The sequence below is a fragment of the Sorex fumeus genome, unplaced genomic scaffold (assembly GCF_029834395.1).
Source record: "Sorex fumeus unplaced genomic scaffold, SorFum_2.1 ptg000101l, whole genome shotgun sequence".
NCBI classification, from domain to species: domain Eukaryota; kingdom Metazoa; phylum Chordata; class Mammalia; order Eulipotyphla; family Soricidae; genus Sorex; species Sorex fumeus.
The window spans coordinates 964,057-982,636 of NW_026606158.1; the positions used below are offsets into that span (position 1 = coordinate 964,057).

The 18,580-nt window shown below is 54.4% G+C and overlaps 1 protein-coding gene across 1 annotated transcript in view; it reads right to left on the bottom strand.

Moving 5' to 3' along the window:
* Positions 1 to 689: 689 nt before the first annotated feature.
* Positions 690 to 18,580, bottom strand: part of FOXJ2 (forkhead box J2) — a 34,489-nt gene continuing 16,598 nt past the window's right edge. The window contains exons 4-11 of the mRNA XM_056134686.1: positions 16,814 to 16,882; positions 16,290 to 16,430; positions 14,158 to 14,365; positions 6,229 to 6,612; positions 5,306 to 5,407; positions 3,584 to 3,793; positions 2,371 to 2,469; positions 690 to 981 (exon numbers count right to left, since the gene is read on the bottom strand). Of these exons, the coding sequence (XP_055990661.1) occupies positions 893 to 981; positions 2,371 to 2,469; positions 3,584 to 3,793; positions 5,306 to 5,407; positions 6,229 to 6,612; positions 14,158 to 14,365; positions 16,290 to 16,430; positions 16,814 to 16,882 (1,302 nt within the window). The 3' untranslated portion in view covers positions 690 to 892. The remainder of the gene's footprint in view (positions 982 to 2,370; positions 2,470 to 3,583; positions 3,794 to 5,305; positions 5,408 to 6,228; positions 6,613 to 14,157; positions 14,366 to 16,289; positions 16,431 to 16,813; positions 16,883 to 18,580) is intronic.

The window sequence follows — 18,580 nt, forward strand, 5'->3', positions numbered from 1 at the left end:
CAGTGAGCACTAGCTACGGGCCTCCCGGCCACAGAAGCAGCATCCAAGGTGGGGGTGACGGGAGGGGGGGTTGTGTTGTGACCAACATGGTGACCAACTGACAGAATAAAGAGCAAGACTAGCAAGGAAGCAACCAATGGAAGTAGATTCGCCGGGAGGCAGTTAAGCAAACACCCCAATTTGGGACTTCCTTCAGTGCTCCCTTGACAGTGCTCCCCTGGAGCCAAGCCTCTTCCTCCACGAGGCATTCCCTGTCACTCTGGGTACCACCATTTTCACCTCCCCCTGATGGTGGAGGGAGTGATGGAACAAAGCCCGGAAGTGCTGTGGAAGAGCTAAGAGGAGGATGGATGGATTTAGCACCATGGAGGAGAACCCGCAATTTCCTGGCCGCCAAGCAAGGCCGAGGCCAGGCAGCCTCCCCTGCCTGGCCCACCACGGACGGGCCTAGGAAACCAGGTCAGGCAGAATGGCAGGAGGAGCCTTTGGGTTCCCCAAGGGCAAGTGGGATGTGAAACCCTTCTGGGAGCGAGCCTGGTACCACCCCCCACCCCCAGGCAGCCAGAGGTTCTGAAACGAGCACAGCGGTGATGGAGGGACCTCGGACCTGGTCCAGGGCACGGGGACTGCACCCAACCAATAAGAAGAAGAATATAACGATGATCAAGCGTAACAACGAAAGAATGGGTGGGGGGTGGGAGGGATGAGAAAGAAGAGGAAGGCTGAGGCGGGAGAGAGGGGGGTTATCTTCGGCAGCATCTTGTGGTGGTTTCTCGGACAGAGAAAGGAACAGAGGGGAGAGAGATCTATATACAGCCAGGAGGGAGGGCCCGGCCGGGCGCGCTCAGCTCCCACGGCCAGCCCGGGCCAGACGCCCACGGCCCGCGCCACACTAAGTGATTAAGTCCCAATCGAAGTCGTCGGGGATCTCCTCGTTGGCCCCAGGAGGGGGCACCGGCGGCCGAGGGACCATGTGGTGGGCTGTGAGGAAGACAGAGAGAGAGAGAGCGTTAGGCAGCACCGCCCTTCCTGGCCCGGTTATCTGGGTGCGGGCTGCCCACAGCGGGGGCATCTCGGAAATGGGTGCCAGGGAACCAGCCCTGGGGGTGGGGGACGGAGGCCCGGCCGGGCTGCCTGGATGGACGTGGGCAGCGAGTACCCAGAACACAGAGAATGTTCTAGCAAACGGCCCCGAGGTTCGGGAAGTTGTATCTGGGTGACAAGGGAAACCAGGACTTGGAATCAGGGGACACGCCCCAAATGGGAAACTTCAGCGCTCAGGAGAATCCTGTGGTTTCGCCCACGTGACTGACAGCTGCAGGGTCTGCTCATCTGGTGGGACTGAGGGCAACTCGGGGCGTCCCCTCGCAGTTCACACTCAGACACAGACACCCATCATGAGAGTGACCCGTAGGGTCTGTCCTCCTGCACACACACACACACACCCCTGCCATAAGAGGTGGTCAGTCAGGTCTATCCCCTTACTACACACACACATACACACGTCATGACAGATGGTCAATGGTGTCTGTCCCCTCACCACTCACACACACACACAAGCACACACACACAAACACACATACACACCCTTGCCATAAATGGTGGTCAGTAGGGTCTATCCCCTTACTACACACTCAAACATCATGACAGATGGTCCATGGGGTCTGTCCCCTCACCACTCAGACACACACACACTCATGACAGATGGCCAATGAGGTCTGTCCCCTTAGCACTCACAGACACACACACACACCCTGACATAAGAGGACAGAGTAGTGTCTGTCCCCTTACTACACATATGTCATGACAGGTAGTCAATAGGGTCTGTCCCCTCACCTCACCACTTACACACACACACATACACCTGCCATAAAACATGGTCAATAGGGTCTGTCCCCTTACTACACACACACACACATGTCACGACAGATGGTTAATGGGGTCTGTCCCCTCATCACTCACACAGACATATACAGACATACACAACACATGGTCAACAGGGTCTTTCCCCTCGCCACTCACACACACACACACACACACACACACACACACACACACCCTTCTGTGAGTTTGATGCCTGCCCTGAGGCTAGAGGTCCGGCACCCGGAGAGCAAACGGGGCAGCAGGCAGACAGGCTGGTAGCAAAGTCCCCTTCACTGCAGCGCATCTATCTCCCATCCAGGCCCCCAAACGAGACTCGCTGTCTCCGCTGCTGTTCCCTGCATGCACGCACACACCGGCTGCTCTGAGAGGCTCGTCTCCAGGACGCCCCCGCCCCTCCCCATCCGGCTTCCTGTGCAGGCCCTGAGCCCAAGGCCAGTGCAACGGCAATGACTGGCTGCCTGGGGGCAGCGGCTCTGATGCCCTTACCTGGACGGCTGTATCCTGCGGAGTCCGGGGCGGGGAGCGGGTACATTGGTGACGGGCCGGGGTAGAGGTGAGGGGCTTGGGGGTGCCCGTAGGAATTCACTGCCAAGACAAGACAAGACGCGCTGGAGCGGGGCCCTAACACGCAGCCGAGCAGGGACCAGGGAGGGAAGATGCTCTCCCCTCAGAATTGCTGGGATCTCCTCCTGCCCTGAAGTGCCCGCAGGGAGGAAGCTTTTCCACAGCTGCTTTCGGCCCCCAGCACTTAGGGGAAATAGGGACTAAGATGCCAGAATCGGGGAAACACCGCCGATAGACACAGATCTTTAAAATACTCACTGGGGGGCTGGAGCGATAGCACAGTGGGGAGGGCGCTTGCGTTGCAAGCGGCCGACCCGGGTTCGATTCCCAGCATCCCATAGGGTCCCCCAAGCACCGACAGGAGTAGTTCCTGAGTGCAGAGCCAGGAGGAACCCCTGGGCATCGCCGGGTGTGACCCAAAAAAGCAAAAATAAAATAAAATTTAAAAAATAAAATATTCACTGGGGCCGGAGCGATAGCACAGCAGGTAGGGCATTTGCCTTGCATGCGGCCGACCTGGGTTCGATCCCCGGCATCCCATATGGTCCCCCAAGCACCGTCAGGAGTAATTCCTGAGTGCAGAGCCAGGAGGAACCCCTGAGCATCGCTGGGTGCGACCCAAAAAGCAAAAATAAATAAATAAATAGTGACCACTTTCTTTAAAAATAAATAAATAAAATATTCACTGGAGAATTACAGATGCTCTGCTTGTGGTAATCCACAATCTGGCACCACAGAGGGGCCCTGGGCACATCCAGGAGTGAACACATGGCCCCCCACCCCCCACCCCAAGTACCACCGCCAGGTAGCTGGGGGCTACTTCAAACAAAACCAGAGAGACCTGATTAGGGAGGGACGAGAGAGAGAGTACAGAGCTGAGTCCTGGCTCTGCACTCAGGAATTACTCCTGGGGGTGCTCGGGGGACCCCATGAGGTGGTGGGTGATCGAATCTGGATCGGCTGAACAGAAGGCAAGGACCAGACCCGCTGAACTATGGCTCCGGCCCCCTACCGTGGCATTTTCAGCACAGGGCTTCACGGAGCCCCCGACGGTCCCCAAGATGACCTCTCTGGACTCTGTCGATGGGGGCACCCCGCCCCGCCCTGCCCCACCTCCTCCCTCACTGCTCACTACCTTGGTTCATGGGGGTCTCCTGCTTGCCGCTGGTGAGGGCACAGGAGTCAGTGATCCGGGCAGGGGCTGGTGGCCGGTGGGAGGTGCCCTGGGGGGGCACGTGACCAGTCTGAGTGAGGAAGTGGTTGAGGGAGTCACACAGGTTGGCGATGTGGTGGGGGTCGAGGCTCCAGTTCTTCTGCTCCGCCTGCCGCAAGCACTCCATCAGGTCTGCACACAGAGGAGGAGGAAGGCTCAGCCTGTGGGGTGCCCTGAGGACCGATGGGGTGGCATCTGCCTCAAGGTGGCAGCTGCACCTGCAGTCAGCCGGCCAGTGGCATAGCTGGCCTGTCCCTGCCATTCAAAGGCCATCTCTATGTTCTCTCTTTTATTTGGGAGGGCTGCACCCAGGGCTGACCCCCGGCTCGGGGTGCAGGGATCACTCCTGGCAGGGTTCAGGAGGCCACAGGGCAAGGTTGAACCCGGGTTGGCAGCATGCAAGGCAAGTTCCTTGAGCCCCGTACTACCTCTCTGGCACCCAATGGCTGTCTCTTGCATTTTTTTCCACTCTCTTAACTCTTCTTCTAATTCCCATCTCTAGACAAAACTTGAAACCCAATAGAACTGGAGGAGGGGATGTTCTGGGGCCACAACCGAGGTGCTCAAGGGCTGACTCCTGGCTCTGTGTCCAGGGATCACTCCTAGTGGTGCTTCAGGGACCAGATGGGCTCCAGAGGAATTAAACCCAGGTCAGCCGTCCTCCCCACACCCTCCCAGTTCTCTATCCCCCCGAAGCAAAACTTCAAAACAGATAGAAACACAAAAATGACTGAGTTAACAGGCTGTGATCACACAGTCGGGAAATGGCAACTGGAAGATAAAAATCAAGGTCCAGGGCTGGAGAGATAAGACGAGGGTATTAATTAAATGCTAGCTCTGCATGCCCTCCACCCAGATTTGATCCCCAAACCCCAGCAGGACTGATCCCTGAGTGCAGAGCGTGGACAGAGAGCCCTGGGACTGCCCAGGGTGGCCCAACCCCCTCCCCCTCATTACAATAATCATGATCACAATCACGACCATCCTGTTGTTCATTGATTGCCTCGAGCAGGCCCCAGTAACATCTCCTTCATCCTAGCCCTGAGATTTTTTACAAGGTGCCATATTCAAGGGTCTTTCAGGGTTAGAAGAATGAGACCCATCATTGTTACTGGTATTTGGCATATTGGGTACACCAAGGGGAGTTTGCCAGACTCTGCCGTGTGAACAGGTTACATTCGATAGCCTGTCAGTTTGTCCAAAGTAGGAATGAGATAATAAGATGTCGTGTGGCCGCAAATGCGGCCGTGCGCTTCCAGAAGCTGGGTTTTATAGTCTCTGGGTCTTGGCCGTTGATGGGATTACACAGGACTGGGAGCCAGTTGGTGGGTGTGACCCCTACCTACTGGAAAAAGGAGGATCTGGGTGGAGGATGCTCAGCCCCGATCCGAGCAGGCTTGGAGATCTCAGCTCCAGGACCCGCATGCCTTTGTTCCTTGCTGGTACCTTCATGCGTTGTTAATTATTATTAACAATAATAATTATATATAAATAAAATGACAGCCCAGGGTTTCCGAACTGCCGCCACACAGCTGGTGAGGGTGACCCACTGTCATGGGACATTAAGGCCACATCAAAATCCATCTGAGAAGAGGATCCGCCATTCTCCTGTACCCTCCAAAGCTTCCCTCTCTGCACCCATACCGGAGAACTGGGATTGCTCAATGCTGGACCAGTTGAGCCGGTTGACCATCTTGAAGCTCTCCTTTAAGGAGTCGATGTTGGAGCACCAGTCGGGAGGAAAGGCTGGAAGAGAGGAGGGGAGGGGGGCTCAGCGGACTCAGGTCTGCAGTACGCCGGGCTCCCACATCCAGAAGGAATGGATAGGTGCGGGAACCCCCACCCCACCATCGTGCAGAGAATGTGGGGGGACCCAAGGCACACTGAGTCTGCGTGAACCCACTGCGCACCAAGATTTCGGGTATCTGCTGCGCGCAGAAACTGCCCGACCCACTGCGGGCAAAGAATGTGGGGGCAGGGGTTATGTGCGCACCTAGATTTTGGGTATCTGCTGCGCGCAGACTGCAGGACCCCACGGTGCACAGAGGCTGCGGGACCCGCTGCGGGTAGAAACTGAAGGACCCCACTGATAGCACAGTGGGTAGGGCATTTGCCTTACACGCAGGCAACCGGGGTTCGGTACCTGGGGCATCCCATGTGGTCTCACAAGCACCGTCAGGAGTAATTCCTTAGTGCAGAGCCAGGAGGAATCCCTGAGCATCATTGGGTGTGACCCCTCCCAAAAAAAGCAAAAAAAAAAAAAAAAGGAGGAAACTACAGGATCCCGATGCAGGCAGAGACTGCAGGACCCCGCTGTGTACAGAAGCTGCGGGACCCCACTGTCGCAGTGACTGCAGGGACTCCCTGCGGTCTCCTTCCCTGGGCACTGTTCCCTGGACGGCCACTCTGGGCTGCAGGTACATGCCAGAGCGGTGCAGGGCACGGACTGCCAAGCGCGCGGGCGAGAATTCTCGGGCTAACACAGTTCCGAAGCCCCCAGAAGGTCCCTCCCTCGCTCACTCTCAGCTGCAGTCCCTGGGGGTCCACCACCCGCCCTCGGGACTCACCGAAGCCTGGGCTGTTGATGGGCGCCTGGCCCGGGGCCTGCGGCGGGGGCTGTTGCGGGTGGTGCTGATGAGGGTGGTACCCTGCGTGCTGCAGGGGCGGCGGGTGCAGGGCCATCACGGGGGGCGGCCCGTAGCCCTCGGCCCCCGCGGGCTTTCCTCCGGGCGGGGGACAACCGTCCGGGCTAGGGGTGTGCAGCGCGGGGGCGCCCCCGACGGCGGCCGAGGGGCCCTGGGTGGACGGAGGCGGCGGCTGGCCCGGCGGGGGTTGGGCCTGCTGCGGGTTCGGGGCCTGCTGGGGGGGCGGGGCCTGCTGGGGGGTCGGCGGCTGCTGGTACATGTAGTAGTTGCTGGAGGGCGGCATGTCCCCCAGGAGCGACGAAAAGCCTGCGGGGACAGAAAGCAGGTCAGTGACTTGCATTATCCTTTTTTTTTTTTTATTTTTATTAGTGAAACACCCTGAGGTACAGTTGTAGACTTACAAATTTTTGTGCTTGGGTTTCAATTATACAATGATCAAATACCCATCCCTCACCAGTGCCCATTTCCCATCACCACGGATCCCAGTATCCCTCCCACCCCCCATCCCCCGCATCCCACCCTGCCTCTGTGGCAGGGCATTCCCTTTTGTTCTCTCTCTCCTTTTGGGTGCTGTGGTTTGCAAAAGAGGCACTGAGTGGCAATCACGTTTGGTCTATAGTCTACTTTCAGCATGCTTCTCCCATCCTGGGAGGGTCCTCCCAACACCTTTATTTGGTGCTCCCTTCTCTATCTGAGCTCCCTTTTCCCCTAGCATGTGTGGCTGGCCTCCAAGCCATGGAGCAAAATTCCTGGTACTAATCTTGATGCAGATCAAAATCTTTTTTTTTAATTTTTATTAGTGAAACACCCTGAGATACAGTTGTAGACTCACAAATTTTTGTGCGTGGGTTTCAGTTTTATATAATGATTGAGTACCCATCCCTCCCCCAGTGACTTGCATTGTTCTTGCTCATTTCTCTCTCCTAGTTTATTTTTCAGGTGCATGTAATTTTCCCCACCCGGGGTTTCTGGGTGACACTCTGCTGAGCTCAGGGCTGACTCCTCACTCTCTGCGCCCAGCAATCACTCATGGTGGGTTTGGGGAGGGGAGGGGGAGAGAGGCCTAGATGGGGTGTTGGGAAACTGAACCCAAACTGACCACAGGTGTGAGATAAGCACTCCACCCACTGTACCATCTTTCCGCCCCGTGCATACATATTTAAAGACAGATTTTCGGGCTGGAGTGATAGCACAGCGGGTGGGGCGTTTGCCTTGCACGCAACTGACCCAGGTTCGATTCCCAGCATCCCATAGGGTCCCCCCGAGCATCACCAGGAGTAATTCCTGAGTGCATGAGCCAGGAGGAACCCCTGTGCATCGCTGGGTGCGTGACCCAAAAAGCAAAAATAAATAAATAAAGACAGGTTTTCAGGAGCTAAGAAACAGGTACCACGGATATATATGGCCAGAGAACAGGAGATCCAGGGTGAATCCCATCCTCCCCACCTGTGTAACAGTTTGGTTTTTTTGTTGTTGTTGTTATTGTTTTGGGGTTTGGTGGGGTTTTCTGTCGTTGTTCATTTGTTTTCTTTTTGAGTCACACCCAGCAAGGCTCAGGGCTTACGCCTGACTCCGCACTCAAGAATCAATCCTGGCGGTGATGCTCAGGGGACCCTATGGGATGCTGGGGATCGAACTTGGGTTGGCTGCAGGCAGGGCAAACGCCCTACACATTGTACTATCACTCCAGCCCGGTGTTTTGTTTATGTTTTTGTTTTTTTGGGGGGATCACACCCGGCAATGTTCAGGGGTTATTCCTGGCTCTAGCTCAGGAATTACTCGTGGTGGGTCTGGGGGGGTCCAGATGGGGTGTTGGGAAACTGAACCCAAGCTGGCTACAGGTGCAAGGCAAGTGTTCTACCCACTGTACTATCTTTCCACCCCATGCACACACATTTAAAGACAGGTTTTCAGGAGCTATGACAAAGGTACCAGGGACATATATGGCTGGAGAACAGGAGATCCAGGGTCAATCCCGTCCTCCCCACCTGTGTAACGTTTGGTGCTTTTTGCTTGGGGGTTTGGTTTTTGTGTTTATGTTTGTGTGTGTGTGTCTGTGTGTTTTGTTTTTTTGTTTGCTTTTTGGGTCACACCTGTCAATTCTCAGGGATTCCTCCTGGCTCTGCACTCAGAAATCACTCCTGTGGTGCTCAGGGGATCCCATGGGATGCTGAAGATCAAACCTGGGTTGGCCGTGTCCAAGGCAAACGCCCTACCCTCTGTGCTATCACTCCAGCCCCCCAATCAGAAATTTTTAAAGCTAGATTTTAAAAAATTACTACAGACTACCTTAAGGTAAAAAAGGTAAAGGCCCTCCTGTTGATCATCGATTTGCTCGAGCGGGCCCAGTAACGTCTCCATTGGAGACTTTGTTGTTACTGTGTCTGGCATATCGAATACTCTCGGTAGCTTGCCGGGCTCTCCGAGAGGGGCGGAGGAATCGAACTCGGGTCGGCCATGTTGGCCGCTTGTAAGGCGAACACCCTACCGCTGTGCAATATTTTCTATTGCTTGGGCCAGGGAGACAGCCAAAGGGCTGGAGTGCAGATTGGCATGAGAGAGCCCTTGGCTCCATACTGAACGTGGCATGGTCCCCAAGAGCCATCAGCATGGGAGATGTGTAAGACACTGAGATTGGGGCTGAAGCAATAGCACAGCGAGGAGGGCATTTGCCTTGCACACGGCCAACCCGGGTTCGATTCCCAGCATCCCATATGGTCCCCTGAGCACCTCCAGGAGTAATTCCTGAGTGCATGAGCCAGGAGTAACCTCTGTGCTTCACAGGGTGTGACCCAAAAAGCAAAAAAAAAAAAAATTCTGATTTGGGTCCAACTATTCTAGGGGAAAGGGCAGCTCAGATAGAGAAGGGAGCACCAAATAAAGGGTGTTTGGAGGATCCTCCCAGGAGGGGAGATGCATGTTGAAAGTAGACTATGGACTGAACATGTTTGCCACTTAATGCCTCTTTTGCAGACCACAACACCCAAAAGGAGAGAGAGAACAAACGAGAATACCCTGCCACAGAGGCAGGGTGGGATGGGGGGATGGGGGTGGGAGGGATACTGGGATCCGTGGTGGTGGAAAATGGGCACTGGTGGAGGGATGGGTATTTGATCATTGTATAATTGAAACCCAAGCACAAAAATTTGTAAGTCTACAACTGTAACTCATGGTGTTTCAGTAATAAATAAAAAAAGAAAGACACTGAGATTATCTATGGCAACGCACAGCCCTGAGCATGCCAGGATGTGGTCCTGGTGCACCACCCCCCTCCCCCGCCAAAAAAAAACCACCAACAGCCACAAATCAGGAAAACTCAAGAACATATTCAAAACACAAAATCTGAGTACGGGCAAGATATGAGCTGCTCTTAAAGAAAATGTTATTAATTTTGTTAAGAGCAGAGATTTCAAAAAATGGAAAGCCGTGATCATTCAGAATTTCTTCTGCAGGACCACCCCTGCTCAGGGGAGGGGGAGGGGAAGGGGGAGGTGGACATTCCTCTCTTTTCTTTTTTTTTTTGGCTTTTTGGGTCACACCCAGCGATGCACAGGGGTTACTCCTGGCTCATGCACTCAGGAATTACTCCTGGCCGTGCTTGGGGGACCCTATGCGATGCTGGGGATCAAACCTGGGTTGGCCTCATGCAAGGCAAACACCTTTCCCGCTGTGCTATTGCTCCAGCCCCGACTTTTCTCTCTTTTTACTCTCCAGGTTGTTTTTCTCCTCTTCCAAGTTCTTAAATAAAACTCTTTTACTTCACTAAAATAAAATAATGCCTACTGAAATAGTATTTACATAATAACATGTCTGGAAATTGCACTAAGAGGGAAAAAAAATAGCTGGGTGGGAAAGGAAGTCCGCCTAAAATACTGGTAACTGCAAAGGCTGGAAGAAAACATGAATGCCTATTTTATGATTTTCTCTGTTTTTTCCATGTTTGAACTGTTTTTTTTCTAAACACACACACACACACACACACACACACACACATACACACTAACTATATGAGGCCAGAGAGATAGTACAGTGGGTTGGGCATTTGCCTTGCACACAGCCCACCCAGGTTCTATCCCTGGCATCCCATAAGATCCCCCAAGCTGGACTGGAGTGATAGCACAGCGGGTAGGGCGTTTGCCTTGCACTCGGCCGACCTGGGTTCGATTCCCAGCATCCCATATGGTCCCCCAAGCACTGCCAGAGCAGAGCCAGGAGTAATCCCTGTGCATTGCTGGGTGTGACCCAAAGAGCAAAAAAAAATAAATAAATAAAGATTCCCCCAAGCCCTGCCAGGAGTAACTGCTGAGGGAAGAATCAGGAGTAACCCTGAGTCCCGTGGAATGTGGCTCCAAAACAAAACAAGAAAATTAAACCACATATATGATTCTCCTGGCAAAATTGCAAAATCCCAGCCAAATGCCAGATTCTAAGGGTGCCACTGCTGCCCCCTAGTGGCCACCCTCTAAATAACTTGTCTGCAGCTAAAACAATCACTTCTTAGTGCTAGAAGCGCCTCTTAACTCCAACTCTCTGAAGCCAATAACCCCGCCTGCCTCTCACAGGTGGACTCTGAAGCGTGCAAGCGCCGGGCCATGAGTTTCACACCCAGGGGTCCCATGGGCATCGAGCGCGAGCCTCGCAGCTGTGCCAGCTACGATCCCGGGCACCACAAGAGATTTCTGGCTGCACGAGACCCAGAAAAGGCATGCAAGGAGGACCGGAATGAGAGCACAGTAGGTAGAGCATTTGCCTTGCATAATCTGACCTGGGCTGAATCCCCAGCATCCCATATGGTCTCTTGAGCAGCGCCAGGAGTAATTCCTGAGTGCAGAGCCAGGAGGAACCCCTGAGCATCGCTGGGTGTGAAGGAAGGAAGGAAGGAAGGAAGGAAGGAAGGAAGGAAGGAAGGAAGGAAGGAAGGAAGGAAGGAAGGAAGGAAGGGAGGAAAGAAGGAAGGAAGGAAGGAAGGAAGGAAGGAAGGAAGGAGGAAAGAAGGAAGGAAGGAAGGAAGGAAGGAAGGAAGGAAGGAAGGAAGGAAGGAGGAAAGAGGAAGGAAGGAAGGAAGGAAGGAAGGAAGGAAGGAAGGAAGGAAGGAAGGGAAGGAGGAAAGAGGAAGGAAGGAAGGAAGGAAGGAAGGAAGGAAGGGAAGGAGGAAAGAGGAAGGAAGGAAGGAAGGAAGGAGGAAGGAAGGAAGGAAGGAAGGAAGGAAAGAAGGAAAGAAGGAAGGAAGGAAGGAAGGAAGGAGGAAAGAGGAAGGAAGGAAGGAAGGAAGGAAGGAAGGAAGGAAGGAAGGAAAGGAAGGAGGAAAGAGGAAGGAAGGAAGGAAGGAAGGAAGGAAGGAAGGAAGGAGGAAGGAAGGAAGGAAGGAAGGAAGGAAGGAAGGAGGAAAGAGGAAGGAAGGAAGGAAGGAAGGAAGGAAGGAAGGAAGGGAGGAAAGAAGGAAGGAAGGAAGGAAGGAAGGAAGGAAGGAAGGAAGGAGGAAAGAGGAAGGAAGGAAGGAAGGAAGGAAGGAAAGAAGGAAGGAGGAAAGAAGAAAGGAAGGAAGGAAGGAAGGAAGGAAGGAAGGAAGGAAGGAAGAAAGAGGAAGGAAGGAGGAAAGAAGGAAGGAGGAAGGAAGGAAGGAAGGAAGGAAGGAAGGAAGGAAGAAAGGAAGAAAGAAAGAGGAAAGAAGGGAAGGAAGGAAGAAAGAGGAAAGAAGGGAAGGAAGGAAGGAAGAAAGGAAGAAAGAAAGAGGAAAGAAGGGAAGGAGGGAAGGAAGGAAGGAAGGAAGGAAGGAAGGAAGGAAGGAAGGAAGGAAGGAAGGAGCGACAGCACTGAGGGAAGGGTATTTGCTTTGCATGCAGCCAACCCGACTTTGATTTCTGGCATACCATATGGTCCGCCAAACACCGCCAGGCCTAATTCCTGAGTACAGAGCCAGAAGGAACCACTGAGCATTGCCAGGTGTGACCCAAAAGAAAACAAAAAACAAAAAAAAAAGGGGGAAAAAGAAACGGCAGGCAGGCACCACACAAATGGGTGTGATTTCCACCACCCCCCCCCACCACACACACACACACGCCCAAGTGAGCAACTAAAAAGGTGTGGGTGTGGGGGCTGGAGAGATAGCACAGCGGGTAGGGCGTTTGCCTTGCACGCAGCCGACCCAGGTTCAAATCCCAGCATCCCATATGGTCCCCCGAGCACTGCCAGGAGTAATTCCTGAGTGCAGAGCTAGGAGGAACCCCTGAGCATCACCAGGTGTGACCCAAAAAGAAAAAAAAAAAAGGTGTGGGTGTGCCACAGCAGGACTTGTGATCTACAGCAAGCACCAGAACCCACTAAACTGAGGCTGAGGGTGGGACTTGCCCTGACCCCAGGCCATGGGCACGGGTGCAAGCTCCGCGACTAAGCATTCGAGCACTGAGTCACGGTGCACCCTCCACCCAGCTGAGCACTCACCAGGCCAGCAGGGTACCCCAAATACGAAGTGGCAAATACGAAGTGGCAGAGCAGAAGGGGCAGGGCGGGGGGAGGGGGGACAGAGAGATAATACAGAAGGTCAGTCGTGAGCTTTGCACACGGCTGAGCCAAGAAAAGCCGTAGGATCCCACCCGGTCCCCCAGCCTCGTCAGGACTGATCTCTGAGCAGCACAGGGGGTGGCCCAAGAACAGTAACAAAACAAAAAAGGAAGGGGGGGCTGGAGTGATAGCACGGCGGAGAGGGCATTTGCCTTGCGTGAGGCCGACCCAGGTTCGATTCCCAGCATCCCATAGGGCCCCCTGAGCACCGCCAGGAGTAATTCCTGAGTGCAGAGCCGGGAGGAACTCCTGAGTATCACCAGGTATGACCCAAAAAGAAAAAAAAAAAAAAGAAGGGTCGGGGGAGGAGGGATTTTTGTTTTGTTTTGTTTGGGGGCCACACTTTCCAATGCTCAGGGTTTACTCCTGGCTCTGTGCTCAGTGATCACTCCGGGGGGTGCTCAGGGGATCATATGGGATGCCAGGGATGAAACCGGGCTTGGCCAAGTGCAAGGCCAGCTGTACTATGGCTCCGACCCCAATGAGGAGGGCGGTGGTTAGTTATTAAAAAACAAGGACAGGGGCTGAAGCGATAGCACAGCGGGTAGGGCATTTGCCTTGCATGCAGCCAACATGGCCGACCCAGGTTCGATTCCCAGCATCCCACATGGTCCCCTGAGCACTGCCAGGAATAATTCCCGAGTGTATGAGCCAGGAGTAACCCCTGAGCATCACTGGGTGTGACCCAAAAAAAAAAAAAACAAGGACAATGAGGCTGGAGTGATAGCACAGCAGGGAGGCCATTTGCCTTGCAAGGGGTTGAGCTGGATTCAATCCCCAGCATCCCAGATGGTCCCCTGAGCACTACCAGGAGTGCAGAGCCAGAAGTAACTCTTGAGCATCGCCAGGTGTAACCCAATAATAGCAATAATAACAGTAGCACTGTAGCACTGTCCTCCCATTGTTCTTCGATTTGCTCGAGCGGGCCCAGTAATGTCTCCATTGTGAGACTTGTGGTTACTGTGTTTGGCATATTGAATACGCCACGGAGAGCTTGCCAGGCTCTGCCGTGCTGGCAGGATCCTCTCGGTAGCTTGCCAGGCTCTCTGAGAGGGTAATGATGATAATAATAATAATAATAATAATAATAATAATAATAATAAAAAACAAGGGCAGTTCCTGAAACGCTCAACTCCAATGAGTTTGGGGTCACATCTGGCCAACGACTCACCTTTCCGTGGGTGCCAGGTGGAGGAAGGGAGAGCAGAGGCTGGCCCCGTTCTCCCCTCGCACCCCTGCCCACTCCCCAGGGGCCCGGGAACGCTGCAGGGGCCCGCCCGGCCGACTCACCGTGCTGCGAGGAGGAGGAGGAGGAGGATTTCTCCAGCATGGACTTGTAGAGGTTGCGGAAGGACCAGCTCAGGTCCTGAAAGTTGATCTCTGAGTAGGAGAATTTGAAGTCGTGGTTGGCGCTATACAGGGGCGGGGGGCCCTCGGCGCTGTCTCGGCCTGGAGCCCCCGCAGGCACGGCACCGCTGCCGTCCACAGACGCTGAGCTCTGCAAAACGAAGGGGGGACGCTTGACCCCACTCTAGGGAACCCGCTAGGGGTCCCGCACCCTCCCTGGCCAGTCCTTCGGCCTCTTCCCTCTGACCCACAAGGGAGCCCCATGAACCCCTTTTCTTGTCCTTTTCTCTTTTTTGGGGGGGGGCACGGGTGGAGGGAAGAGTGGAGGGAGGGTATCCACACCAGCAACGCTCAGTCACTACTCCTGATTCTGTGCTCAGGACTGACCCCAAGCAGTGCTTGGGGGTCCATATTGGGTACCAGGAATTAAACCAGAGTCAGCCAGGTGCTAAGTCAGCACTTTTTTTTTTTTCTTTTTGGGTCACATACATCTGGCTCGTGGACTCAGGAATTACTCCTGGCAGTGCTCGGGGAACCATATGGGATGATGGGAATTGAACTCGGGTCAGCCGCATGCAAGGCAAACATCCTACCTGCTATGCTATCGCTCTAGCCCCTAAACGAGCACTTTAACCCCTGTACTATCTCTCAGTCACTCATCTATTCCTTTTTCTTTTTTTTGAGGGGGCGGAGGGGGAAACCACACCCCCAGCAGTGCTCAGGGCTTACTCCTGGCTCAGTGTTCCAGGATCCCTCCTGGCAGGCTCGGAGGACATACCGGGTGGCACCCGGGATCCAACACTGATTGGCCACAGGCCAGGCAAACGCTGAATTTTCTCTTGCCCCCGTCACTGAAGGGGGCAGTTATTGGCTGAGGGGAGCGCTGGGGCTGCTCCAGGCTGAGTGCTCGGGGGATCATTCCTAGGTGCGAGCTGTCGGGCCTGGGGCTCCTGCATACAGAGCACATGCCCCAGCCCTGGCCCACCTCCCTGGACCAGGGAACTACCTCACCTTCTTTCTCACCACTTTTTTCCTCCTGATCTTTTTGTTTTGTTTTGGGGCCACACCGAGCTATGCTCAGGGCTTACTCCCAGCTCTGCACTCAGGAATCATTCCTGGCAGTGCTCAGGGGTCCAGAGAGGATAAACAGACTGAACCCGGATCGTCCGTGAACAAGGCACACACCTTACTCACTGGAGTATCTCCCTGGCCCCTCTGATCATTCTTAAATTTCTGTTCTCTCCCTCTCCCTCTCTCTCTCCATTTTATTTTTCTTTTTGGGTCACACTCAGCGATGCTCGGGGGTTACTCCTGGCTCATGCACTCAGGAATTACTTCTGGCAGTGCTCGGGGGGACCATATGGGATGCCGGGGATTGAACCCAGGTTGGCTGCATGCAAGGCAAACACCCTCCCTGCTGGGCTATCACTCCGACCCTTCTCACTCTCTTATATTGTCAATCTCTCCTCTCTTTTGCTTCCCCCTCTTATTTCTCAAATTATCTACCGCATGGCAGAGTCTGGCAAACTCCCCGTGGCGTACCCAATATGCCAAATACCAGTAACAATGATGGGTCTCATTCTCCTAAAGAACCTTGAATATAATCTCAGGGCTAGGATGAAAGAGACGTTACTGGGGCCTGCTCGAGGCAATCGACGAATAACAGGATGATTTGTGATTTGATTTGTGATCTACCGCATGATAGATACAATACCTATGAATTCATCCTTCCACTCAGATGGACATTTCCCAATTCCTCCGCTCATCCATCCCTTCCTCTATCCATCCATCCACTCATCCCTTTCTCCATCTAAACATCCATCCCTCCTCCCACTCCTCCGTCTATCCATCCACTCATCCACCCCATTCATTCCTCACCCCTCTTGCCTCCCATCCGCTCATCATCCCTTCCTCTCTCTGCCCATCAACTGCCACCCGCCCACCCCCTCCCCCTTCCTCGCTCTCTCATCCATCCATTCATGACCCCCGCCCCCACACCGACCCCTGCTCTCTCCCACTCTCCCTCCCTCAAACCCCTCCCGCCTCAACCACCATTGGCCACCTGGATTCCCTACCTGGCTGTAGCTGGTGATGGAGGTGGGGCTCTGAAGTGCCATCTGAGGGTTCCCCTCGGGGGGCAGTGAGGCTTCTCCACCCCCGGGAACACCACCCCGCGGGCTCTTGCTCGCCTCCTGCTCTGGTGAGTCTTGGGAGAGCTGGGGTTGGACAAAGAGGAGCGACCTGTAAGCGGGAGTAAAACATCCCCCCGACGCCCAGGGTGAGCCCCCCTAGGGCTGCAGCTGAAACCCCCTAGGGGTGTTTGCAGGGTTCGAGAGGGGACAGACGAAGCTACAGGGCAGGCTGAGAAAGAGACTCCCGGGGCCGGAGCCATAGTCCAGCAGGGAGGGCGTTGGCCTCACACGCGGCCAACCTGGGTTCCATCCGCAACACCCAGGATGGCACCCCGAGCCTGCCAGGAGTGATCCTGGAGTCACGAGCCCGGAGTCAGATCTGAGCACCACCAGGTGTGGCCCCCCAATGAAAAACAAACAAACCCAACCAGAAGCTCCCTGGGGGCTTCTCCCTGAGGGGGTCTTACGTCATCGTCAGGAGGGTGTCTTCTCTTCCGGGAGATGTCCGGGCACGTGTCGATGGTCCAATAGGAGCCCTGCAAGAACCATAGAGAACAGAGTTCTGGACCCGAGAACCCCCGCCTTTGGAAACTGGAGGTGGATAATTTTCATATAAATCAGTGAAGAAGAAGAGGAGGAGGAGGAGGAGGAGGAGGAGGAGGAGGAGGAGGAGGAGGAGAAAGAGGAGGAGGAGGGGGAGGAGGGAGAAGGAGGAGGGAGGAGGAGGAAGAAGAAGGGGGAGGAGGAGGAGGGGGAGGAAAGAGGGGGAGGAGGAGGAGGGGGGGAGGAGGAGGGAGGAGGAGAAGGAGGAGGAAGAGGAGGAGGAGGAGGGAGGAGGAAGGAGGGGGAGGAGGAGGAGGGGGAGGAAAGAGGGGGAAGAGGAGGAGGAAGAGGAGGAGGAGAAGGAGAAGGAGAAGAAGAAGAAGAACAAGAAAAGGAGGAGGAGAAAGAGGAGGAGGATGAAGAAGAGTAAGAAGAAGAATAAGAAGAAGAGGAGGAGGAGGAGGAGGAGAAGGAGAAGGAGAAGAAGAAGAAGAAGAAGAAGAAGAAGAAGAAGAAGAAGAAGAAGAAGAACAAGAAGAACAAGAAGAAGAACAAGAAGAAGAACAAGAAGAAGAAGAACAAGAACAAGAAGAGGAGGAGGAGGAGGAAGAGGAGGAGAAGGAAGAAGAGGAGGAGGATGAAGAAGAAGAGTAAGAAGAAGAATAAGAAGAAGAGGAGGAGGAAGAGGAGGAGGAATAGGAGGAGGAGGATGAAAAAGAAGAGTAAGAAGAACAAGAGGAGGAGGAAGAAGAGGAGAAGAAGAGTTAAGAAGAAGAGTAAGAAGAAGAAGAGGAGGAGGAGAAGGAGAAGAAGAAGAGTAAGAAGAGGAGGAGGAGGAGGAGGAGGAGGAGGAGGAGGAGGAGGAGGAGGAGGAGGAGTGACAAGGGAGTCCCACAGAATACTGAGGCCACTGGCTATTCGTGAGCAATCTGCCCTGAAAGCCCTGAGTCTAGGGCTGGAGAGACTGTGAAGGCGGTAGCCGGCACATGACAGACCGGGTTCCATCCCCAGCATGCCACGTGGTCCCCCGAGTTTGCCAGCAGGGATCCCTGAGCACCGCCAGGTGTGGCCCGAAAAACCAGAAAACAAACTTTTAAAAATGGAAAGAAAGTTCACGAGTCTGTCTGAGGTGACCCCTACCTTGAACCCCATCCTCAGCTCTCCCGGATGGTGCTAACCGAGTAAAGGGCCGGGAAGAGGTTCCAGGAACTGAGGCAAACATACACAGCCCTCCCCTTCCACGCACTCTGAGCTGAGACCCTCCTGGACTTCGTCCTTCTCCATCAAATGATTCCTTCTCACTTCTGGAGAAAAAAATCAAGGGACTTTTGTATAGAAAACCTCTGGCAGGGGTTGGAGAAATAGCACCGTGGGCAGCACGCTGCCCCTGCAGGTGACCCATCCACGAGCAACCCCTGGTACCACATGAGGCTCCCGGAACCTCAGCACAGCCAGATGTGACCCCAAAACCAAACAAAACAGAAAAACCTCCCATGGGGCTGGAGATAATACAGCAGCCAGGGGGCGTTCGCCTGCATGTAGCCGACCTGGGTTTGATCCCCGGCATCCCATACGATCCCCTGAGCACCGCTAGGAGGGATTCCTGAGTACAGAGCCAGGAGTAACCCCTGAGTATCACCAGGCATGGCCGCCCCCCCCCCCAAAAAAAGCACTGTAGCAGTGTCCTCCCG